Raw genomic sequence first — 27920 nt, 5'->3', positions numbered from 1 at the left:
GTTGGCGGCATTCTACGCAGTTTTTTAAGCCTCATAAAGATTTTTTAAGTTTCAATTGGTCAAACTAGAAATTTCGGAGTAACTCTGAAAAAACACTTTTTTCGGTTTTCTTTCGTTCACGATATCTCTCGAACGAATCAACCGATTTTGACCAGCTTGGCGGCGATCGACGTGGTTTTTCAAGGTTGAGAGCTGATTAGTTTTTGGAATCGATCGGTTGAGCCGTTTAAAAGTTATCCCAAAAAAACCACTTCAGAAAAAATTTTTTTTCCTACTTTTTTTTAGATTTCTCCAAATTTCTCAAAATCTATCGGTTCGAATCGGTTCAAATTAACAGGAAATCTAAGTTTGGCGAAGCCCTTTCGAATGGCACCAACCGCGATGAAATCGGTTCAACCGTTCAAAAGTTATAAGAGGTTTACATACTTACACACACACACACACACATACACACAAATACATACAGACATAGTGACACCCTCGCGGGAATAGTCAGGAAAGCTTCCTAGGACCTCAAAACGTCGAGATCTGATGAAAACTCGATTTTCGAAAAACGGGGTAAAACCAATAACTTCCCGATTTTTGAAAATTTTCAATTTTCTTAGCGGGAAGTTAAAAATTACTAAAATAAAAAATAATTAATCGAAATAGTTGAATTATATTTAGATAGTTGAACTCTTAAAGAGGGTATTGTCGTTTCCGTAGGTGAGTACTTTGGAGTAAAGGGGATAATGGCTGTTGGGTGTGCCGTGAGACTCAGAAGCACGTGATAGTTGAGGGCGTAAGGGGATGAGGGGGTCAGGGAACTGGGAACTGGGGGAGTTAAGTCAAGTCTAGTCCTCGTATAGTCGATGGAATTTAAGGGGAAAACCCGAGGGAACTGAGGGTAGAGACACCACCGATATACGGGTTATACTGTCTACTCCTGTGCTATCAAGGGTAGATACTGTTTAGATATCAAAATACTCTCCTCATAACGATCTATAAATAAAGTACTGTTATTTTTAATTCATATTTTTATTATTTTATACTTCTGATTAATTATTGATAAATTTCTTTCTACTATGCATGATTCTATAGATGAAAAAATTCTCTCTTAGTAACACCGACATAAATTCTACAGAACCACACCCCTCAATTGCTCCACGACATTCGTTCACTTGGTAACGAACCCAAAAAAAAACTCTTTAAAAAATTTTTTGTTCAATATTTTGGAAAAAAATCCAGCAACTATTTATTTTACTTTTATAAAAATAGAATGCATTTGGGTGTAAAAAAACCAACGAATTTTTTTTTCTTTATTTAAAAAAAATACAAAGCGTACTATTTTAAAATTTGTGTTCACTCTGCGGGAGACACCTACTTTGTTTTGTGTGCTGATAATTCATATGTTCATGAAAAAATTTATCTTCACGTGAAGTAAAAGTTTAAAAAATTAAATATGTGAAATAAAATTTTCAAGTTTTTGAACGAAATTTTTACTTGATTTTATTGAAATATTTTTTTTTGAAAAATACATAAAAAAATAAACAATAAAAAATTGATTATCACAATTTTAACAAATTTTTTAGAAAATTGTGATATTGGACTCTTTTTTTTTTTAATTGTACGTTTTGTGCGTAAGATTTTATTGTCGTGGCTAGTAAAAAAATTATTTTATGTTCAAAAGACAAAAATTTTTAAATTTGTCTCTAATTTCAAATGATTTTATGTTGTTGTAACAAAATAATAATTTTACTAACAGAACTTACAATAAATAAGTATTGTTAACTTTCAAAATATAATAAAATTAAAATTTCGTATTTTTTCCATTGCTTGTCAAATATTTTTTCATCAATTCAAAATTTGGATTTTTTTTTCATTATTAACATAGCAATAAAATTTTGGGTAAATATTTACAAGTGGGTTCAACAATTTTAATTTCAATTTTTTTGAACGAAATTTTTATTTGTTGTTTTTGATATATTTTTTTTTTAAATACATAAAAAAATGAACAGATTAAAAAAAAAAATTGACTATCACAAATTTTACAAATTAAAAAAAAAAATTTATAAATTTTTTAGAAAATTGTGATATTCAACCTTTTTTTTTTTTTAATTGTTCGTTTTTTTTTGTACTTAAAAAAAAAAAAATAAATCAAAAAGATCAGAAAAAGATAAATCAGAAATTTTATCCAAAAACATGAGAGCCAAAATTTTTTCCAACTTTTGAAGGCAAAAAAATCTATCGAAATCATTATTTTTTCTTTCACGACATTTTTTTATCATAAATGCGCCGTAAAAACAAGCAGAATAAAAAAAAATTGAAAATGTTAATTTTTCACCTAGATATGGTCAAAAATGTGGTTGACCCCACTTGTAAATAATTACCTAATTTTTTTCATAACATTAATTGAGAATCCAAAAATTTTGAATAAATTATTTTTTAATGGAAAAAAAAATTTATAAATATATATTTTTTCTTTAATTGTGTCATAAATTTTTCTCGGCATTCTTAAGTAAATGTCAAACAGGTCAAAGAAAAAAGCGAAGAGATTTATTGATCACACGGTAGCCCTTCTGCCCTACATACCGGACTGTAAACCCCCCCTCCCTTGACGTTTTTTCGATCCCCGTTACACTTCTCTGTGACTCTCAAGTCGGTCGCCCACATACATTTCTCCGCTTTATAACATAAATCTATATACATTCATATTTTTTCTCTTTCTTTTGTATGTACATTTATAAGCGCATAAAAGAAAACTTTTTCGCACACAACAGTATTTTTCATTTTCATTTTCTTTACATATAATAGCTATAGAAGATCCATCTCCTTTTCTCATTTCTCTCTACCGTGTCGTTAAAATTATTGGATTATTTTTCCTTTTACAGCAGACATGTTTTAGATGAAACAAAAAAAAATTTTAAAAAAAAAAAGTACTTATGGAAATTCAAAAATGAAAAAACAAAAATATTTATAACAGAGAGGTATAAATAAATGGACTTTTGTGTAATTTTCAAAGGGTTAAATTTCACAGTGAGTCGTCTTGCACGCGTTTGTTCTTCATCACTGTGCACATGCACCACATATGCACATGTGTATACAAAGGGGACTGAGTAGGGTGGTACAGTGACGGAAGGGGTTTTTACACACGCGGAGTCGTCGGCACGCTTCGTGCGCACGTCAGGGCCAACGACCTCAACGTGCTCTATCCTACAATATATTTATACATATATACAAGTATATGTATACATGACATAACGCATTCAGAACATATCCCCAAGTCTGCTGATGTTTATCAGCTGATTTGAAAAACCCCAAAAATTTTATATTACCTTTAACTTTACTCTGCTTTATTTTAAATCTACTCATGTTTCTTGAATTTATGTTATCTTTTCTTTTATTTTTTTTCTACATTTTTTTACATGTATTAAATGTTGATTTCTTTTCTTAAAAATTATTCTTGTTTCCAATTTATTATATAAATTTTTGACAAAATTTAATGCAAAAATTTTTTTGGCACCAATCAAGTTGTGAAATTTTTAATTTCTATAATTAATAATAATATAATAATAATAATAGCTAGCAACCTTGCAGTCACTATGTGACTGCCGTGACTTGTAAACTATAAATAAATAAAATTTTGCTTTATTAAATAATGATTTTTGATAAATAGCACTGTACTTTTTTAACTATTGATGTTTTTAAAGATATAAGCTCATTCTGATGTTACACTCATCAAGAGCTTTCATTTGAGTACCCACATGCATTTTTGATATATTTTTCATATATACTGAAACACTAAATTTTTGCTTAATTTAAAAATTTAATTATTTAAGCTATTAGACCTCGCGGATAAGAAAATAATCGCCTAAACTTCTAAAAAATGGGATTCGCTGCTCTGGGATATTCCGCTCTCGTGAACCAATGAATGTCTTTGTCTTTGAATGATTTTATTAATTTAGACAGAAGTTCTCACGCGTGCCAGTTAACTTGTCTTAGTAACTTACAAATTTTAACTGCAACGATGACCCTTCGTCCTTGATTGACCCTTTGGCTAGTTAAATATAGATAGTCGTAGTAAATAGATAGGTGAATAGTGGTAGTTTAGTAATAGTGTATAGCGGTGATAACAATAAACTTAACTTTATTACACAAAATAAGCACTTTTAATATAAACTTGTAGTATTTTGGTAACGTAATTTAACAAAATATTTATAGGGATAGAATAATTAAACTTAGTGTTATAAATAATTGAACAATAGTAATAAACGTGGTGAATAATCACCTAATGCAAAAATAATAAAATTAATAGAAGTAATATAAAATATTTCTGATAATTAGTATTAAACTGTTGATAGAATTTTAGTAGGTTTTAGTAGTAAGTTTTATAAATTTTGGTGAGTAATCACCTAATAGTGGTAATAGTGGTATAGTAGTAAATTGACTAAGAAATATCAAACGTGGTGGTTGACACCGGGGGATAGATCGAAGTGTCGATCAATGCTCAGGTTTTGAGGCTCGTAGCTGATTTTCCCCTCCTCGTGTCGTCTTGTGACGTCACGGGGGCTACGCATTAATTTAGCTAGTGTCGGTAACGGAAATTTCGGGTGGTAGTTCGCCAGGCTGATAAAATCGGGACATTTTGCAGTGTCTCAATACATATATCTCATACATATAAATATATAAAATATATGAAAAATTGATGTGAGTACTTAAATAAAAGGTCTTGATGAGTGTAACATCGGGATGAGCTTATTTCTTTAAAAATGTCAATAATTCACAAGATATTTGTTAAATTGCACTGTACTTTTTTAACTATTGACCTTTTTAAAGATATAACTCAAAGATAAGCTCATCCTGATGTTACACTCATCAAGAACTTTCATTTGAGTACCCACATGCATTTTTGATATATTTTTCATATATACATATATTTCATACATGAAAATATATAAAAAATTGATGTGGGTACTTCAATAAAAGGTCTTGATAAGTGTAACATTGGAATGAGCTTATATCTTTAAAAATGTCAATAATTCACAAGATATTTGTTAAATTGCACTGTACTTTTTTAACTATTGACCTTTTTAAAGATATAAGCTCATCCTGATGTGACACTCATCAAGAGCTTTCATTAGAGAACCCACATGGATTTTTGATATATTTTTCATATATACATATACCTCATACATATAAATATATAAAATATATGAAAAATTGATGTGGGTACTCAAATGAAAGGTCTTGATGAGTGTAACATCAGGATGAGCTTATATCTTTAAAAATGCCAATAGTTCACAAGATACAATGTGGTATTGATACAAAAGTAATTGAATACAAGTAATTGAATACAAGAGCTATTGAATACAAAGTGTATTTTTTCAATTACGGAAAAATTCCCACTGAGTAGGTCCCCCCCTTTCCCCTATCCGTTCTTTCCCAACTCCCTTAAAATTTGCTTTAATATGGCTCTTTACCGTAAGATGGACGGTGGCGTTGTTTGCTCGGTGAGTCTTATATACGTGACTGAATAAAGTAGTCAGTACTTGTCTCGGATAGCTTAACTGGTAGAGCCTTTGGCGCGTAACCGAGAGATCTGGGTTCGATTCCCAGTCTGGGCTGTCTGATTATTTTTTCAATTACGAAAAATTCCCACTGAGTAGGTCCCCCCCCCCCCTTTCCCCTATCCGTTCTTTCCCAACTCCCTTAAAATTTGCTTTAATATGGCAGTAATTGTCAATACAAGACAACAAGGTCATTTCTTAATTATGTATCTAGAAATAGAGCATTTTCGAATGCAGCCAAAATATCATCAGAAACTGACTATTGGTGAGAATGATATAAAACCTTGAAAAGACACAACTCCTGGTCAAGACTATCTCAACAATACCAAATTTAACCATAAAAACCCATTTTATCACATAAATACACTGGCCTCAAAATTTTTCTTATTCTCTTAATAATATAGATAATTATTATTATTATTTTGTACGGTATTATTATTAAGTATTCGTGAATGAAAAAAATATTTTTCCGTGAACAAGGAAAACGAAGAGGCAATAGTAATTATTGTGAGTAAATAAGCAACGCAATGTAGTATGTATGTATAAAAGTAGAGGGTTAACCTTGCGAATCGTAAACCAGTCATGATTACTGTCGTTTTAAGCTTCCTTTTCCCACTTGGTAATATTACATATATATAATACACACACTTATACTACACCACATCTTTTTATGTTCTCTCAAGTGTGTGACGTAATAATAGCTGGTGTATAAGACACTAGTGATGATGGTGACGTCAACCGGATCACTCGACACAAGGACACGACGAGCAACAAGAAATTCAAATTATTTTATACAAGATTTTTTACTCAAAAAATTAAACTCTTTCTTATAAAAACGATCCAATCATTCTTTTCTTTCATGAAAAAATAAATACCTTATTATACAAATCTAAATATTTTCTTGTAGTTTCAATGCTTATTTTTTAATTGGTATTCAACGATACAGTCATAAAATTCCCACGAAAATAAATTTCAACTCAGAACTTAAAAATGTTTTCCTAAAATAATAAATACAAGGATCTTTTTCCTTTTTCCAACCTAAAGACCAACCCGCCTGAGTCATAAATTTTTTAGAGGTTTTAAATTTTTTCCGGAAAGGTTTAGCTAGCCACATGTGCGGTTACTCGAAATTACAATTTTTTCTGTACTTAAGCATCAGATAAAACCATTTTAAACTTTTGGTAGAATTTTTTGAACAAAACTTTTCCTGAACAAATAGAGTACACAATCGATTTTTTTTTTTTGTCAAAAAAATATAGGTTGCATTTGTACAAATTTTCACAATGCTTGAAGGATTATATTGAGCATGAAGAAACTCAAGTTTTTACCGGAACTTTATGTTTCACCATAAGTACGAAAAAAAATTCGGTTAACGCTAGCGCTTGTATTATTACACGAGCACTGAAAATTTTAACATGAAATTTCTACGTATGATGTTAAATTTGAAACGGCCGTATATTTTCACAAAAAATTTCTCACCAAAATTGTTGTTTTATTTCTGTTTTTTCTTCTATGTAAAATTTGTAGAAGATATTTTTTTTTTTTTTACAATAAATTTTAAACCAACTGAACTTACTGCAATCTTAAAAAAGTTATTTATTATAATAATTTTAGAAAAGAAAACGGAAGATTTATTGATTAAAATAAGTTACCCGCGGGTAATAAGGCCTGTCGGGTAATAAGGCCTAAGTGATAGAAATGATATTTAAAATAACCGCTTCCGCTAAAGACTTCTCTAGTAGAAGCGTCTAGCATATAAATGTCGCGACAAGCTTATAGAGTCCCGATACAACAATCCCTATCTTCTATATTTCATCATCCGTCATATGCTAAAGTAGCGCAGAAGAATTCCTAAAAAATGGTTTGAGCAAATGGTAAGCATTTTTTATAATTTAATATTCAATGATTTCAAATCATTGTTCTAATTTTTATCAACATCTTAAAAAGGATTGTTACTGAATTTAAGTGATGATTGATCTCTAATACCAATTTTATTAAGTATAGTATAACTATTTCCAGTATGTTTAACCCGCAGGCCTTATTACCCTACGGTAGTAAAATAAGGCCTATTCGGAAGGTTTTTGAAAAAATTTTTGGGTTTGTTTATGGTGAAAATTACCATTACTCCATTATATTTTGTGGCTAATGTATTAATATAAAAATTAATGTTACATTTCAATAGTTAAATGCAATATTTGTGATTTTTTTCAAAATCTCCCTTAGCCTAGGCCTTATTACTCGCCGGTACCTTAATTGAAAGTATTGCATGTAAAAATTTTTGGCGTTCTTTAAAATAAATGACATTTTTGAGTATTACTAAAATTTTTATTTTAGTTCCTACTTTAAGAGCATTTCTAAAAAATTTTTTATCCGATACTGATGAATTTTTCTTTTTTATATTAAAATTTGAATTGTTTCAAAATTTCAAAAAAATCAACGGTAATTTATTGATATTTTCATTAATTAGTAAACATTACAGAATGCACATAGAAATAATTTCATAATATTGTCAATGAATCTAAGTAGTACACTGAAAAAAAAAAATTCTTGACTGGAGGATAAATTTTCTTGACTCAAGAAAATATTAAGGAAGGTTGAAAATTTCTTAAATGAAGTCAAAGTTTCTTGAGCCAAGAAAATTTCTTCTTGCTCCAAAATAACTTTTGTCTTCTTCAAAATTTTCTTGGTGCAAGAAGTTTTTTTCTCTGTGTAGTTGTTCATATTTTTTAGAATGGTTATTTTTACAAATAATTTATTATCTGAAGTAGTTACAGTTAGCAATCATGCATAAAAATCAATAAGTTAATAATTGTTAACAATTTTTGATAAATTAAAACACATCAAATTTTAAGTCATTTAATTATTCCAAATATTTTTTCATTTATCTACTCTAGATTTTATTTAAGGTACCAGAATTATTTATTTCAAATTTTATAATAATTTTCCAAGCCCACAAGAACATAATTCTAAATGAAATTTGCTTTTTAATAAACTTATCAATAACTCAATACAAATTGATATTTTCTATTCATAAGTTTAAATAATTTATTTGTTATCCAAAACTATTTTAGTTTGTAATAAATTAGGCAAATAAATAGTATAGGAATAATTGTAAATACATCGGATAATGAAATTCAATACTTAGTATTGAATTTCATTTATTCTTAAATAATAAATCAAGTTATAATTTCAATTTGATTCATAAAATAATTCGTTACTTGTTCAATATTAAATTTTTACTGACTCATTTGTCCAGTACTGGATTTTCTGACGCCAATAAATAATTATCAAGGAAAAAATTCCGATTTAAATTATTAAATTCCAAGGATAAATTAATTGTGATATCTCAATGATAATCTATGTATATTATCGTTATCATTAAAATTAAATATCAAAATTAAATAAAAAATATAAAATCATAAGAGTTAAAAGGACACAAGTGATAAAAAAATTTTTTTTTCTATTTTCGATCTTTTAACATAAATCAAAATTATGATTTAGATTGCTACGATATTAGATTCGAAAGAATAGATTTTATATTACGAATGAAAAATAATAAATATTAATGAATGTGTTATTTATGTAAGTATTCAATAGTATTCATAGTAGTCGATACTTTTTGAATTTAAAGTTCTAATTTAAATATTTGATTGCATGATAATAAATTAAAGACAGTAAATAACTATATTTAATTTATTCTTAGAAATATTTTTAAAAGATAATATTTTATTAATCGATCTAATTTATTTTAAAAGATAATAATATTTATTTAAAAGGCTGATTCGGCTAAAATAACCAAAGAGAATTTTTAGCGACTCAAAGGAATAATAAATATATTATAAATAAAAATATAAAAATATGAGTATATATAATATATAATATAAGAAATGAGAAAATAAGATGCATGCCTGATGTGTGTAGAATCTGGGTGAGTGACCTGAAGTAGTGAGTTGCTCTGCCAGGAACCTGTTCTCTTCTTATCCCCGGCCCCTCATCCTTGCCACCCACCCTACTACTTTATACCCGTCTCATCCCTCAACATACACGCCTTTTCTTTGAAACGAATCGAATCGCGATGAGTTTCGTCGGTACGGTGTGTAAAGACAAGACCAAGATTTAAAGAAGGAAGATGAGAAAATAAAAAGAAGGAGCATTGTCTTAGGCTAGTACTTGCGAGAAGACAAAAAATAATTTTTTTTTTATATTTTGAATTGAAAATAGAAAGAAGCCACCCCACAAGTAATTACTTTTACAACTTATGATAATCGAGAAAGAAAAATTTTTTATATGAATTATTTATAAAAATTGTACAAAAATCCTCTAAATTAAAATACATGAAAGTTTTGAAGTTAGTCAAAGGTCGAAACTCGAAAGAAACGGGCTACGATTCATTATTGGTTAAAATTTAGGCGCGCGCGTAGCGCGCCTTTTAAATTTCTGACGCAACCATAGAATAGATGATTTAAAAAAAATGTAGATTAGAATGATATGTAAGCACTTAGGGAGGAATTTTTTTTTTTTCATTTTAAACATCAAAAACAAAAAACAGTAGCCAGAAAAATTTTTGTTTTTCATTAGTGTCATTTATTTTAAAAAGTTGGAAGATCCAAGTTCAAATTCTGGCTTGGATCAACCCATATTATTTTTTTCAAAAATTTTTAATTTACTGAATAAATTTAAATATGTATCTTTGACTCATTAAAAAAAAATTAATGTTAATTTTAAATAAAAAATATTATAATTATTTTTCAGATAAGCATGAAGTTTATGTTCGCCAGTTGAAGTATTCAATTGAAAATCTAAAAATGATCATTTTTAATTTTTTTTAAATGCGAAATTGGAAGATACACAGAAAAAAAAGTTCACTTGAGCCAAGAAAATATTTTTCTTTCTAATTATTTTTTAGAGCGAAAAAAAAAATTTTTTTGGACAAGAAATTCCACTTATTCCAACAAAATTAATTCTTTTGCTTTAAGAAATACGTATCTTGATACAAGAAAATTTATTTAAGTCAAGAAAATCTTGTTGTTTTGAGAAAATTCAGCCTCTTGCTCCAAAAAATTTAGTTCTTGATAGAAGTAAATTTTCTTGTCTTGAGGAAATTTCTCTCTTGCTCCAAAAAATTAAATATAAAAATACAAGTAAATTTTCATTAATATTTTTATTGATTTGCATGTCAAATGGGAAGATCAAATAATATTGAATCATTTTTTTTCATTCAATATGTATAATTGCACGCTAAAATAATATAAAATGGGTACTATATATTCAAGAGAAAAATTTTCTCAAGGTGAGGAAATTTTTTTCTCAGCTCAAGTAGGTAGCGCTGTTTCCCTAAAGTATCTAAAAATCTTGATCAAATATAAAAATTTATTGTATCAAGTATTTATGATAATTTGAATTAAGAAAAAATGACTTCCACCAAGAATAGAATTTCAAGAAAAATTTTTACTTCGACCAACACAACTTCGATCTTCTTCAGGCCCCCGAAAATTTTCTTGAGCCAAGAATTTTGTTCTCCAGTCAAGAAATTTTTCTTTCTGTGTAATTTTTGAAGACTTTTAACTACACGGAAAGAACAAGATGACACTAAATATCATCCCAAGTTATACTGAGTGAAAAAAAATTTTAGATAGTAGCTAAAATAATCCAGATTACAATAAGTATAACCCAGATATCACGCAGTATAATTTAGTTATTTTTAACTACAATCTGAAATTTTTTTTCATTACAGATATCACTGAGTATAATCTGGGATGATATCCAGTTCTTTCCATGTATATTTAAACTTTGTAATCGTAAAAAAAATAAATAAAAAATTGAACAAAAAAAATTTCTAAAAATTTTAAAGTTCATTTATTTATGATTATTTCTATTATAATTAAATCTTTAAAAAATAATCAAACATTTATCGTCTGCGATAATATTTTTAGCTAGTACTAGACTTCCACATTCATTTTCCATCATATTAAATATATATACAAACCACTCAAAAAGTTCTAAAACGGATATAGCACTATATACAGGCCTATACGTGCTTAACTGTTGATTTATACACATATATATACATAAGTACTTGAAATCATACATTGACTGATGTACTACTTACTCCACATATGTAGATCAAAGAAATTCTCAAGATTAGTTTACGGTCAAAAATTTTTCAGCGACTCATTACAACAAACTAGGAATACGAATCCGAATAATAATATACATAATATACCACGTGTTCAACTAATTTAAATCAAATACAAATCTCAGCGAAGTTATTCAAATTTTAATGAATTCTCAGAAGATAATTTAATGAAGAAATAAGAAATATTTTTAAGCATATTTCACGGTGGCTATATTTGGGTATATTAAATACCGAATACAGAGTACAAGATGTATTATGTATGTATATATTTATTATGTATGTTTAAGTATTGAGTTTGGAGTTAAGTGGTATGTAGCGGTGTATGGTAGATACACAGTACATCGGAGTTACAAATGGAATAGGATAAGTATAAGTATAGTTAGAGCAAGCACGAGAACAGAGAGAAGGTTATGCAAGTCTCCGCTTTCTACGCGCGAGACTTGGAAACTGGGTCGGGGAGGGCATTGTTTACGGGTCGAGAACGTCGAGAACGTGCACGGCTTCTTTTTCTCCTCTCTCTTCACATAACACACTCACTCACTCTTTGTCTTTACATACGAATTTTTTTTATCTTAACGAAATGTCGTATGAGAATTTCATTCTATGTAAGATAACCTTATTTCCGTCCTTTTTTCATTTATTTTAAATTATGCTTCTTAAAAGTTCAAAATTTTTTTTCAGTTATCTTTTTACTGGATTTACCCCGTAATTTAAGTATGGGTGTAGGTTGTTGTACCTTCAAGAATGTTAGTCATAACTAAAATTGCAAATAAATTATCTTTCATAGAAATAAATCCATGATTCATTATTCTGAGACTTGCATCTCTAGAAATCTGTATCCATTTGTAATTTTTTGAAAAAAATAAAGAAATTTGAAGTAGAAAAAGTTTAAAGTTGATTAATACGCGGAGATCCTACACAAATAATATAATAACACTAATAATGTATAACTTAATTTATGAATTAAAAACAAAATTCAATAATAAATTTAAAACTATTTAGAACAAATTTTTGAAAAAAAATTAACTTTTGAAGAAAAAGTTTCTCAACGAATTGCAAAGATTATAAAATTTGAATTATAAATGACTAAATTTTAAATAACTGCTTAGGAACAACAATTTGCAAATCAATCAGATGTTTGAAACCGGATAAAATTTTAATTGAAGAAAACAATATATAGAACTAATTTGTGACATATTTACTGACGAATTACCTGAAAACATTACACGAAAGACTAATCATTATCGTAATTATTGAATTTACATCATGATTAAGCTATGATGCAGACAATAATTTTAAAACGGCTGCAACAGTAAAACTGTTTCATTAAACGAACTCTAAAAGGAGTAATATTGAGGCTACTACCACTTCTAAGTGGTGAAAATTGAAGCTTATTAATAGAGCTTTACAATGCATTTTACCGAATTTCAATATCTTGTCTAGTTCAGTAATTATACCAAGTTGAAGTAGTAAAAACATCAATTTTTACGATTTTCAAAATTTCAAAATCCTGTCATTTCCAAATTACTCGCCCGATTAAGCTCATCTTCGAACTTAACCTTGCTCTTGATCGATAGATAAAGCATGTTGAGTTTGAGAAGAATCGGTTATAAATTGAAAACGCTATCGTGCTGACAAGCCGCGTTATATCGTATATATATATATATATATATATATATATATATATATATATATATATATATATATATATATATATATATATATATATATATATATATAAATACATACATGTATAAACTTTTGAACTATATACATTTTCTGACTCAGCTCGACAAACTAAGTCAGAAAACGACTAAATTTTTTCAAAGTTGCGCCATGAGGACGGCTGCAATAGTTAGATTTTTATAAAATCTACTAAAAAATGGACTTGATTCTTGAGAAGAGAAAAATTCTTGAACCAAAAAAATAATTTTGAAGAGTTTCACTGTGTTGAATCAAGACGAAAAATTCTTGAATCAAGTAAAATTTACAAGTGCGGTTGACAGTTAATTTTCAAACATGTTTTGTTCATGTCTAAAATATAATTTTGGAAAAAACGTTTCGCTCTTCGATAGATAATTAAATTATCTATCGAAGAGCAAAGCGCTTTTTTTTGAAAATTTTCATTTATTTATTTATAAAATGGGTTTTAAGATTCCATTTGTTGTACAAGTATGACAGAGATACTTCCGCAATTTTTTGTAAATTGTTTTTTAGAAAACTAAAGTTTCAAACGTCGAAATGTCAAATTTTTTATACACTTTCAAGAAATTGTTAAATTGATTGAATAGTATATTACACACCTAGGGAAGTAAAGTAAGAAATGTCTCAGATCACATGTAATTGTTGGCCGAGGCGAAGCCGAGGTCAACAAACATGTAATCTGAGGCTTTCTTATTTACTTCCCGAGGAGTGTATACTATTTTTTTGTCCGACGAAGGCGGAAAGCGGCAACTTAGTTTAGCGCAGCGGGACGAAAGTTGCCACTTTCCGCCCGGAGGGCAAAAAATAATTTTTGCTTAATTTAAATAAAGGTATTCTTTTGTTTATATATTATCCAAAGATAAATATTGATGTTCTTCTCTTCAGAAATTAATAATTAATAATAATAGAATATTTGATCGTCAGCGAGTTTTTTGAACCAATAAATTGATAATTGAGTAAAAGTGTTTTTTTTTTCTCAGTGTATGATACTGAAATTAGCACACATCTAATAATTTTTGGAATTTTGAAAACCAATTAATCATAAAAAAATATTTTTAAGAATTCGCACTTATAATTTTGTTAAATTTCTAATTTTTAATTTTAAACCGGTGAAAACTGTCTAACTTTAGAACTTTGAAGATGTGGTTTTTCTTATTGTTAGTAAATAATTGTTCGAATGTAAATTTTCTGTTTTTTTTTTTTTTTTTATAAATACTTTGAAAAATGTAAACAAAAATTTAAACCTTTTTTATACACTTTTAAATGATTATTTTCTTTAATAAAAATATTTCAAATGAACAAAACAACAACTTTAATTGTTTTTTAGTACTCCTGTAAAATTTGATAACTACAAGAATTAATTTATCTTTCAATTTATATACTTTTAAAATAAATATAACTAAAAAATTATATTTTCTACAACTAAATATAAATTTTTAGTATTTGAATATCTATTTTGTTATAAAAAATATAAAGGTGAAATTTGAAAATTTGAATGGGTCTATACTTTCAATTGTAAAACTAATATTAATGTATTTTAAAAAAAATACTTTTTACTTTATTCAAAAATAGCATGAAAAAATACTACACTGCAAACAATCACCAAAAATCATAGTATGCTTTTTAAATAAGCATACAAACTCGAACCGTCAATATATTAATGTAAATTCATGTATTGCTTTGCTTTTTCGAGTTGAAATGTTATGATTCACTTAATATTTAAATTAAAAACCTCGATATTTAAATATTGTATAAACGTTAACATATAATAAAATATATTAATATAAATAGTTGCTTTTTACAATCTGATAGCGAATAATTAACTGATTTTGATAAGAGATAATTCAAAAATTTATCAATAATTTAATCAAGCTTCATACTGAAAATATTTGCTACTCGATTAAATTCTGCAATGTGTATTATTTTTTTATTTATGGAGCTATTGATAAAGAGCAACATATTATTGAAATCTACTGAAATTTGTCTATTAGTTGCGCAATAAGAAAAGAACACAATAAATCGTTTTAATTTTTTAAATTGTCTAAAAAAATTTTACTAAAATTCAAACAGATGATGTTAAAAATAATACCGAAAATTTTGTATTATAATTATACACGGAATCAGAAAAATTTTAACATAAGACAGAGATTTGCTGATTACTGAACAAACATTCATTGTAAATAATTTCTTAAAAGCGATACAAGGAAGAAAACTAGCAGAGAAAAAAAAATAAATCCCCAATATGTATAATAAGAATGAATTTGTTAGAATCGTTAAGTACATAAATGTTACCCTGAAATTTATTGTAATAAATTTTATTTAAATATTAACAAGGAAAGATTTCGTTGGTTCGAAAAATACCGTGACGATCGTAACTGGTGTGACTACCTGGATTCCACGAAAGCTGGTTAAAAGTTTTAGAAAATGTTTTACTTATCATAAAATGAATGATTAATTATTTTTAGTCTTCATAAGTTTTTAAATTTATTCCAACTAAGAAGCAAAATTAATTTTTAATTCAAAAGCACCGTAAAAAATTAAGCTTGGTACTTGTTTATTTTTTTTCATGAAGCTTAACCATACTAAGAGAAATTTAAAACTTGAAAAATATTATTGTTGTAATCCAGCACAATTTTTTGTAAGCTTTGAGCTCTTGTTTAAGCTTAATACTTCCACGTTCACGTTAAAAAATTAAAGTTTATAATATATTGTATTTTGATTCAAATATTTCGATGTCATGGTTAAATTTATTCTTAAATTACTGTATTTAATGCTAATCATTCAAGATTATTTTTCAGTGGAGCGTAAAAATTGATTATCAATGCCTCTAAAATCAATCAATGCACAAATTTTTTTTAATAAAAGCAGTTTTATTAAAAATTAGAGTAACATTCTTCAATATCTTATCCGGAAATTTTTCTTAAAATGAAATTAAAAAAATATTGAATTTTTTAAAATTAATTTTACGGTCACTTTCTGACAAATAATTGTAAACTAGTAACCTTACGGTCTATATGTGACTGCCACGACTTGTAAACTATAAAAGATTACAATTTTGCGTTATTAAATGACTTTTGTTAAATTGCACTGTACTTTCTTAAATATTGACGTTTTTAAAGATATAAGCTCATCCCGATGTTACACTCATCAAGAGCTTTCATTTGAGTATCCACATGCATTTTGATATATTTTTCATATATAAATATATATAATATATAAAATATATGAAATATTGATGTGGGTACTCAAATGAAAGATCTCGATGAGTGTAATCTCGGGATGAGCTTATATCGTTAAAAATATCATTAGTTGACAAGATACTAAGTCATTTCTTAATTATTCACATTTTTTAAAATATAAGCTCATCTTGATGTTACAATCATCGAAACCTTTCATTTAAGTACCCACATCAATTTTTCATATATTATATACGTTATATATATGTATATATGAAAAATATGTCAAAAATGCATGTGGGTACTCAAATGAAAGCTCTTGATGAGTGTAAAATCAGGATAAGCTTATATCTTTAAAAATGTCAATATTTTACAAGATAAAAGGTAATTTCTTAATAAAGTATCTAGAAATAGAGCATTTTCGACTGCAGCCTAAATACTTATCATAATAAATTGACTATCGCTGAGAATGATATGAAACCTTAAAAAGGCACAAATTCAAGTCAAGACCTTTGCAATGACACTAAATTTCACTAAAAAAAAACCGTTTTTATCATATAACTATCCTGGAAAAAAAATTTTTCTTATTCTCTTAATAATATGGATTAAACATTAAAAAAAAAAAATTTTTTTTTATTATATATAGACAGGAAATATTAATAAAATTTTTAAATATTTTTTCAAGTATCCAATAAAAAAAAATTCTAGAAAAAAATTTTTTTTATCTTAAATTACAATTTCATTCATTTACAATTTAAAAATAAATTTTTTTATCCAAAATTCTAAAGGTCATTTATTATGGGTTAACATATTCTAGACCATGAAATTAAATAATTCCTTATTTTTTTGTTATTAACAATAAAATTCAATACAAAAAGATCAAGTTGAAACAATTAATCTAAAGAAATATTGTAAGATCAATGTTTAAAAGTTACATAATAAAAGATCAGTAAGATAATAAAAGTAAAACATATATTGGTCTTAGTAGAACTGATATCAAGGTACTACTAGCCAATCAGAAACTTTGACCGTGGAGGCTAGGCTTCAAAATAAATAACTCGCGTTACATTCTCACATAAGGACTTATAGACGTGGGTGTTGTTACGTAACATTTATCGATGAAGTAACGCAACTAAAAAAATTTATATTTAACTATATCTTGAAAACTTTCTGATAAATTTTTAACTTATGAACTTAAGGCGGATTTTTATTAATTAAATATATTGTAAAAAATGCAAAAATCGAGCTAAATCGACTTGAAATACTTTATTTCAGGATTTTAATTCACTGTCGAGATAACGAGGTCGTTCAACTTGATCTAACAATAATTAATGATAATATGTAAAGAATTTTGTATTTTTGTTCACATTCTGTAACTTTGAAAAATTGTGATAGTTTTTATTTAAATAATTTTTAAAATATCAAAATAGAAATAAAAATTTATTTATTTTATCTGTTCTAAGAAAAATACTAAACTTATATTAAGCTGACGTGTTTTTTTTTTCGTGAGTAAATTTTAAAGAAAAAATTTGAGGGCATAACCGATCGGTCGATAACCTCGAAGATATTCCCCATTTGGGGACTCACGGACAAGTCCCCACGGATGTACGGAATAAATTCAGTTTCAGAGGCAAGAAAAAAAAATTTTTTTAAAAACAGAGAACTGAAACGGAAATCTTGAGATATATATTGAAATTCCTCGTGTTAAATGGAGCATAAGATTTAAGTGAATTATGTTTTTTTAAAATAATATTAGAGATGTAAGGACGGTGTTATAATTAAAATGTCATCTCTGGTCTTTTGAAGTAGAAAAAAAATTTTTTAATGTATGTAAGTAAGTATGAAGTATGAAAATGGTATATGTTATTCTTTCTCCCTTTTATTTTTCTTTTACCTGTCTACTCTCTTCTCTTACTTTTAAAGATGAGGGCACGAAAGTCATGACACGCAGATGTATTTATGCTAGCAGTCGTCCGGACGTCGACGTCAAGAAGCTGTCGGTTCTACTCTCAACTTGGTTAATTTCGCAAGAAAATAAGGGTAAAAAAACGCTTAAAAAAATTTCAGTGTAAAAAAAAAAATTGAGTTTTTAATTTATTTAATCTTCGATGGAAATTTAAAATTATTAAGAGATAATTAATGTGTCAACAGAAATTATAATAATTTTAGTAAAACTGTCGGAAACTAAAATTGTTGTACAAGAAAAAAAATATGTATGAATTAAACATTAAATAAAAAAGTATTTGCGGTGTATCCGTACAAACCGCGACGACACCTTAAATGGTTTTCGTGACATGCCGCAACTTGAGTAACGGTGAACTTGGCAGGTGTATAAGCAGAAAACCTACCACGACACACCGAGGACACAATCGTGTATTGGAGCACGTGGTTCAGTTTGTACTTTAGAAACAAGTAAATAGAACATATTCTATTATTTAATTATCGATATTTTTCTTGTATCATTGACACATTGTTGGTTTTTGTACTAAATATGATTTACTGCTCACAGAAGTGCTGTAATTTGTAAAATTGTGTCTAAAAAATATACATAGCAGCGTGTGTTAAATTAAAAATTTTAACTTCAATTTACTTCATTATAATTATTTTAAACAATTTTAATTAAAAACGTGATAATTTGAATTAAAATTACGCGTGCATGTATAATGAGAAAAATAATGAAATTGATCAGAATTTTATTAATTACTTTAAAAAAATTTTTTTATCGTTAAATTGAAATTCCATCGAAAAAATATAATTACAACTCCAAAATATGACAGACTATTAACCCTCGAAATACATTGGAGGTCATTTGACCTCAGAATTTTTTTATCCTAAATTATTTCTCGAAAATAGGTTCATTTTTAATTAATTTTTTCAACATTACAAACTATTTAATTCAGAATAATAATGATTGTATTCAAAAGAGCATTCACTGATAAAAAAGTTAACTTCACACTGATAGAAGGATTTATTTGTGTTAAAAAATATTTGTTAGTAGTTAACAAATCATTTATTAGAGACCACTTTTTAGTATTAAACAAATATTTCTTAGTATTTAAAATGATTTGTTTGTATTTAATAAATCTGATATTTATTTATTAAATATTTATTAATGAATCTTTTTAAATACTAAGAAATATTTGTTAAGAACTAAAAAGTGGTCTCTAATAAATTATTTGTTAAATATTATTAAATATTTTTAACTATAAACAAATCCTTCTATCAGTGCATTCAAAAAAAAAAAATCTTGAATTAAGTATACCATTTTGAAAAAAATGATTTTCTTGAGCCAAGAGAAAAAATTCTTGAGACAAGAAAAATTTACCTAAATCAAGAATAATTTTTTGACTCGAGAATTTTTCTTCTTGATACAAAAAACGTATTTTTTTCGAAATGGTATTCTTGGGTCAAGATTTTTTCTCTTGAGTCAAGTTATTTTTTTTTTATCGGTGTTGTTTTACTTACCAAAAATTTAATGTAAAAATGTAATGTCCTGAATTCCCATAAAAAGCATAGTTTCTGAGATATAATTTTTCGAAAGTCAAGTGGGGTCATTTTGACCCCGTGTGTACTCTAAAATTCTGTTCGGAGGTGTGTACTCCGAGGGTTAAGAATTATTTTTTTATAAACTTCATTTCTTTTGGTATAAACAAAATTTCAAGCGAATTTTCCGTATAATTAATATTGAATATTAAAAAATTGCATGTTTTTTGTCTAGTAATTTGTAAAGCATAAAAATGTTTTAATTTTAAAATTTTACACCCAAAACTTTTACTTTAAAGTCTAATAACTTAGAAATTTTGATTAATTTCATTAGGTAATCATTCAAGAACTTCATTTTCAAATTATTAAAAAAATCGTACTAGTTCTTAAGGAAAATCTGGATCGTGTGATTTTATTTTAAATTGTACCAACAATTTTCAATGAAAAGAAATTACAAAATACTTTAAATAAAATATGTAGAACAAAAATTGTTCTTTTTTTGCACTAAAATATTTAGTTTACCGTAAATCTTACTGAGATTAATCAAAGTGACAAATGGTTCTATTAAAAGCACTATTGACAATTTAATATTATAAAAAATTTCATACACTGAAAAAAAATAAAAAATTTTGTCACGAAAAAAATTTCTTGCCTCAAGAATCGTTTAAAATAAATGTTGAATTTTTGACAAAAGAATATCAATGCCAATATTTTATTATCAATATCTATCATGATAATAAAATATTGGCATTAATTTTGATAGATTAACAAACGAATAGGTTCACTTGAATTAAATAAAAAATAATTCGATCAATTCTTGAGACAAGAAAATATATTCTTAAAAATTATCAAGAATATATATCCTTGTGACAAGAAAATTTTCTCAAGAGTAGTACTTTTTTTTCTCAGTGTACTTGAGTATTTTCTATAAAATTATTTTTTTTTAATGTTTAAATTTTTAAAGTTCTCATACTTTTCAATCATATTTTAACATCTCTTGCCAACTGTGATATATTTTTCTCTATTCAACTTATAAGTGAATTTTCTTAAAAAATTCAAAGACATTTTTATAATTAAGCGATTAAATTCAGAAATGTTAACAAAAGTTAAACTGTAATAAAAAAAAATAAACATTGACAGGAAGTATGACCATACGAAGCGATACTGTGTATCAATGCACGACACAATGTACAATGGACTCACATTCCTGTTTCAATACACGGTTCAATAGATTCGACCTATCGATACACGTCCTGTTGTGTAATTTTATTCCCTCAATATATAATTAATTTTGTGTGATACTTGATTTTCATCTTTTATACATATAAATGTATTTATAATTGTTTTTTTGTTTTCAAACAAATTCCATTATTGAATGCGAAGTAACTTTTAAAACACCCTCTTATTTAAACATTAAAATCAATAATAAATACAAATTCCGATGAATAAATTGAAAAAAATTAATTGCTAATTTTGGAGAAAGAAAATGAACAAATGTAAATTGGAAATATCATCGATTGGTTTTGTGTCCGTGGGGCGTTTGAGAAATCGGAACGCGAGGTTCTTGCATCCGGTTCGTGCTCGAGAAGCCTCGAACGCTCGGTTGCTCTCTGCTTCTCCGCTATATGTATGTAATATATGTATATATATTAAGTCTATCTTTTTCTTGTATGTAGATGTATACCTTTCGCCTACCTGACTATGCGGCTATTCAGACTCACATAAAAAAATATAAAATAAAAGAGTATGTAGACTATAGACCTAGACTGTGTAATGTAATGCTAGTGCAACCTAGTGTGTAGTAGGTGGAGAGCCAGAACAGATAAAGTTGCTTGGAAAAACCATGGGGCCAGAAAATTTATACCTGACCTTTTGTTGAGATTTTTTTCTATCGAATCTTTTTTATTTCTTCTATTTTATTTCCAGTTTTTTTTATCCAAATGGAACAGACTCGAGTCTTTAAACCCAGAGCTCTACGATTAGATGAGTATCTGGCGTAGGGAACAGAGTCCTGGATGATTACTGGGTCAGACATTCAACAAGTGCGTAAGATTTTATTGTCGTGGCTAGGTAAAAAATTTTTTTATGTCTAAAAGATAAAATTTTTAGAATTTGTCTCTAAGTTCAAGTGGTTTTATGATATTGTAGTCAAGTAATAATTTTACTAACAGAACCTACAATAAATAAGTATTGTTAACTTTTAAAATATAATAAAATCCTTATTTTTTTTATTACTTGTCAAATATTTTTTAATCAATTTAAAATTTGGATTTTTTTTTTTTAATATTATTAACATAGCCATAAAATTTTGTAACATTAACTTTTTTTTATCAAGCATGTTCAATAAAAACTATTCAAGTGACTACAATCAATTATTGAGATTATTTATTATTATTATTATTATTTAACCGAAATAATATTATTTTAGTTCCTTACAATCTTATTGACTTTTTAAGAATTTATTTTTTTTTTTTAAATTGAGAACAAAATTAAAAAAATTGCATGTTCATATAGCGATAAATTCTTTTGATAAATCGATTGAGTAATTTTTTTAACAAATAACAATTTTAGATAGTCACTTGGATTATACTTCTTGTTAAAATTATAAAGAAAAAAATGACAGTCGACAATGTACAGTTAACAATTTTATGTAAAATCAGTAAAATATCGACGGTTTAATTAGCAATTGGTCTAACTTGTTATTTTTTAGAGGGTGATTTTTTAATATTTTGATGTAGCAATAGTCTAATTATAAATTATTCGAATGATCCAAACCAAAATATTATCTCTATTAAATATTAAATAGTTTTTTAAAGTGATAATAAATTTTGAACTAATTGTTTTTTCGTACAAATGGAAGATTCTCTAAAATGGAGTTAAACAATTTGCTAATTAGAACGTCGATATGTTGAATTATTGAGACAAATTTTGTGTTCATCATTACAAAAAAGGAATAAAGAATCTAACTTTTTAAATGTCAACATAAAATAAATGTTAAATGACTAATTAGATCAATTTTTTTATCTTAAAAATTTTCTTCAATTTATTTACAGTATTTTATGATACTAAAATTGAGAATTTTGCAGACAAATTAATTATAGAATGAATTTATTTAAAAAATACTATCTTTAAGACCTCTAAAAAATTGTAAATGCAATAGTTTTTTGATAATTTTCTTGACTTAGTATATTTTTAAAGAACAATAAAAAATTGTCTGATAATTTTTTCTGTTTTTAGATATAATGATTTAAAATTTTTTAAATATATCCTATCATTTAAATTCAATACAAAATTTCATCTAAATAAGAAGTGTAGTTAATTACACTGATAGAAAAGTTTTCATTCAAGAAAAAAAATCTTGAACTAAGTATACAATTTTAAAGAAAATGATTTTCTTGAGTCAAGAGAAAAAAAATTTACCTTAATCAAGAATCATGTCTTGACTCAAGAAACTTATTTTCTTTGAAATGGTATTCTTGGGTCAAGATTTTTTCTCTTGAATCAAGTTATTTTTTTTTTATCATTGTAGTTAGAACAAAATAAGATCAAAAACTTAACAGATTTAAATATCAGTAAAGATAAATATTATTTTAAAAAGGCAACAATGCTCATTGTGATTTTTTTTTAATCCAAATAATTGATTGTTGAATATTAAAGCGATTCGTAATATTAATCTATGATAATAATTGTCGTTTTATCAATTCATAAACAGAATTCAATTATTAATGTTGTTGTTCGTTCGTATTTGTGAAACAATTTATAATTGTATGAGTATTTTTCAAACGAATTTAAAAAGTTCTGGCGTTGGTGTTTATTTATTTATAATTTTGAATAAAAAATAATGAACATCAAAGTAAGAATAACATAGGCGACTTTGAGTAGCATCGTCGTTATCGATTTGACCATCGACCCGTGACGATTTCGTGCACAAGCGAATCCCCGTTTTTCCTGGCCTCGAGTATTTTACATGTATACATTAAATAACAACGACATAGAATTATATATACGTCCATACTCTACATTTTACATACACATACATCTATTAAAATATATAGCAGAATCCCATTAGCATCGTACGATGACTTGTTCCTTTCCACAAGTTTCTTTCAATCACTTTCCACTGGTCATTTTTGTAACAGTACTTTTTAAGAATATTTTTTTTCTCTCTCTTTATTTCTTAACAAATGACTACTGATGGATAAAAAGCCGTTATTGCAACATCAATTCATTATAAACTGTAGTCTAGACTATTACTGTATGTAGACAACAGAAAATATAAATTGCACGTTACACTATTTCGTGAGTCGTGAGTTTTAATAATTTAGCGTTGTAAAATAATATTTAAAAAAAAACCATCACCAGCATCGGCTTTAAGTAGCAGTAACTTTGAACGAGTGTTTTACTCTTAACATCCAGGTGTGCGTTATGTCTCGTAATCGCGACCTCCGAGTCTATAATTGGAAAATATCGTTCGCCAGAAGTGCACCGTCAACTTATAAACATTTTAAAATCTCCGAATTACTTTTCATCATCATAAAAAAAAATAAATTATTTTTAAACTGTAACCAACTGAGCATTTATAATAACACTCGAAATTATTTCCCAGCGCCTACCAGTTCCTAATATAGATCAATATTTTTTTTAACATGTGTCATATAATAATTTATACACTGATAAAAGGATTTATTTATGACACTGAAGTTAGCAGTCTAAAAATTTTTGATTTTTATTATTAATTAAATTACAAATAAAAAGATATTTATAAAAAATTGCAATTATAGTTTTTCAAGTTTTTTACATGTGAAATTTTTTTTCTTAATTGTCTAATTGAAATTTTTTCAATAAAAAATTTCTAAAAATTTTGAAATCTCGGCTAACTTCATTTTCATATTTATTCGTATTAAAAAATAGTTGTTAATAGTCAACAAATCATTTATTAGAGACCAATTTTTAGTATTAAACAAATATTTCCCAGTATTTAAAATAATTTATAGTATTTAAAAAGATTTATTAATATTTAATAAATGAGTATCAGATTTATTAAATACAAACAAATCATTTTAAATATACTAAGAAATATTTGTTTAATACTAAAAAGTGGTCTCTAATAAATGATTTGTTAAATATTAACAAATATTTTTAACTATAAACAAATCCTGTTATCAGTGTACAAACATGGATTTTTCAATCATAATACTAAAGTTCAACGTTTTTAATTTTTCGATTCTTTTTTAATAATTAAATTAGAACAAAAAATATTTTTTAAAAATTGCACTTATAGTTTTTCAAGTTTTTTACAAATGAAAATTTTATTTCATTTTTTTGTAATAATTTTTTCAATAAAAAAAAATTCTAAAGATTTTTAGATGTCGGCTAACTTAATTTTCATTTTTCAATCACTGGTGTCATTGAGTTCTAAATAATTTTAAATATTTTTGTTAATTTAAATTTTATTTACAAAAAAAAATTTTTTAGTAAAGTTACCTAGCTTGATTTAAAAAATAATTTTTTAAAATTGAAATATTCAAGAGACTTACATAAATATGATAAATTCAGCAGATATCTGATAATTTTTTATTTTTATTTAAAAAATAAATTAATATTGAGAAAATATTTATTAAAAATTGCATTGATATTTTTTTTAATTAAAAAAATTTTGTTTACAATAATTTATTTATTAAAAAAATTGTCTGATAATTTCAGCATCATAAATAAATCGTCTTTTTGATTTTCCAAGTAAAAAATTATTAAAAATCTGAAAAAAGTTCATGACATGGTTTCATTATTTTTCTGGTTAAAGTAACCTCGGATTTATTTTAAAAATTATACGGAAATTAGCTAACACCTGACAGGTTTTATTAAAAAAATTATTACAAAAAAAATTAAAAAATTTTTTTCATTTGTAAAAAACTTCAAAAACTATAAGTGCAATTTTTTAAAAATACTTTTTAGTTATAATTTAATAAATTAAGCAAAATCAAAAAATCAAAAATGTCGGCTAACTTTATTAATATAAACTCAAATTAGCCGACAGTGAAAAATTTTTATTTTGTTTTTATTGATTGAATTATCAATAAAAAAATATTTTTTCAAAATTGCAAGTATAGTTTTTCAAATTTTTTATATGTGGAATATTTTCTTTTAATTTTTTTGTAATAATTTTATTAATAAAAAAAAATTCTGAAAATTGTCAGCTGTCTGTTAATTTTATTTTCATAAAATTTTTTCATTATTAATTTTTTTTTTATTTTTTAGTTGATACTAATTTATTTATTTATTAAATAAAACGAAAGAATATTCAGCTGTTTGCTGTCCAGTATAATTTTTAAAAAAATAGAAACTCCTTCAAACTCGAGTATAATAAGTTAGAGGTGCATTAAATAAAATGTATCTATAAATAACTATTAGCTCTGTAGAGTTGCATCAATTAACATTTTACAAAGTGTGTTTCCTAGTGGTTCAGTGAAGGTTCTCAAAGAATTTTCCTAAAATAAAATCTCTCAGATGGTTATAACTTTAAAAATAGATAAAAACTTACTTGAAGATCATGGCAATTATTATCCCTGTGACTAGCAGCGCGTATTACCCCCGATCTCCAACCCCACTCACTGATTTTATTCACTTTAGACTTGGAGAAATCACTACTCACTGATAGGAACCTCTTTCCCACGATCTCCTCACGAAACTTGTACGCCATATTACATTTAAGCCACTATTAATATTAATTATTCTATATTTAATCCACAAGATCAACATTAACATCACTATTAATAAAACTATTGCCAAATAACATTAAATCCAAATAAATCCAGTGTATCTGTATGAAAGTCATCTTCTTCATGATATTTCAAGCAATCAGTACTTTCAATTTTAGTAACAAAATAAATAAAAAAAAATTAACCAACTGTATCAGCAGATTAGCGTCTCCCGCCAAAAATCTATTTTCTTATTTCGCAATTCGCGCGCATGAAAAACACTGTAAAGATTACCTTAATTTTCAGGTTCTTGAAGAAATATAATTATTATTATTATTTTTCATGTCATGATGAAAGCTCAATAGATTAACAGTTGTCATTTATTTAAATATTTATTTTTATTTTAAGAATTCCTTACTCGGCCATCTTTTAAGTCAGTAGTCTTTTTTTTTTTAATTTATTCTCTGGTCTCTTGATATTTATTTTTAATTTAAGTTCAATAATTATTAAAAACTCACAAACATTTTTTTTTTTTTTCAACTAAGTAAAAATCTAAAAAAATACAATTTTAGATTAATTTAACGCAAAAGAAAAAAAGTACAAGATGAAAAAATACTTACTAAAGATTTAGACACTGAATAATAATAATAAATAATATTAATTAAGAAAAAATGGACCAAGCCCTTATGACGGGTTTAATAACTAAAATGTTACCGTTGTAGAATGTACCACATCACTGTAATATAGAGTCAAGGATGATAACGGTAGCACGACACTTGAGAAAACGGTACAGGTGTTAAACGTGAGAGTAACATACACACATGACCGTCCAGCGATATCGCGTAACGCGCACTGCGGGTCGAACGGCAGGCAGGGAGTTGAGATACAGCCATACTACACACTGTACATTGGGTTGGTTATTCGCCTTCGGTCTCTCTCTCGCTCACGTGAAACTTACTATACTTGGCTCGTTCGAGCGAGCGCTCACTTTACGATACCTCGTGCTGGTACTGGTGCTGGTTGTGCTGGTAGCGGACCGCCAGAAGAGGGAGGTGGAGGAGGGGATACCCACAACGACCAACAGCAACGACCACGAACCCAACTACACTCTATAGCACACCAGTGTGGTATGTGCGCTGTCCTGGTGGTGGTACTTTGTGTCACGAAGGAGTCCTGGAGG

General features: G+C 26.6%; 1 protein-coding gene across 5 annotated transcripts in view; it reads right to left on the bottom strand.

The window, feature by feature from the left end:
* Positions 1-27249, bottom strand: part of LOC123271298 (probable JmjC domain-containing histone demethylation protein 2C) — a 193680-nt gene extending 166431 nt beyond the window's left edge. For 3 of the 5 annotated variants that reach the window (XM_044737580.1, XM_044737582.1, XM_044737581.1), the window contains exon 1: positions 26584-27226. In XM_044737580.1, the coding sequence (XP_044593515.1) occupies positions 26584-26742 (159 nt within the window). In that variant the 5' untranslated portion in view covers positions 26743-27226. Of the gene's footprint in view, positions 1-26583 lie in introns of all 5 variants that reach the window. The other 2 variants (XM_044737585.1, XM_044737583.1) reach the window with 2 other exon arrangements.
* Positions 27250-27920: the final 671 nt, after the last annotated feature.

This window comes from Cotesia glomerata, linkage group LG9 (genome assembly GCF_020080835.1).
Source record: "Cotesia glomerata isolate CgM1 linkage group LG9, MPM_Cglom_v2.3, whole genome shotgun sequence".
NCBI lineage: Eukaryota > Metazoa > Arthropoda > Insecta > Hymenoptera > Braconidae > Cotesia > Cotesia glomerata.
The sequence above is the reverse complement of the archived record's forward strand: the minus strand, read 5'-3'. Positions and strand labels throughout refer to the sequence as shown.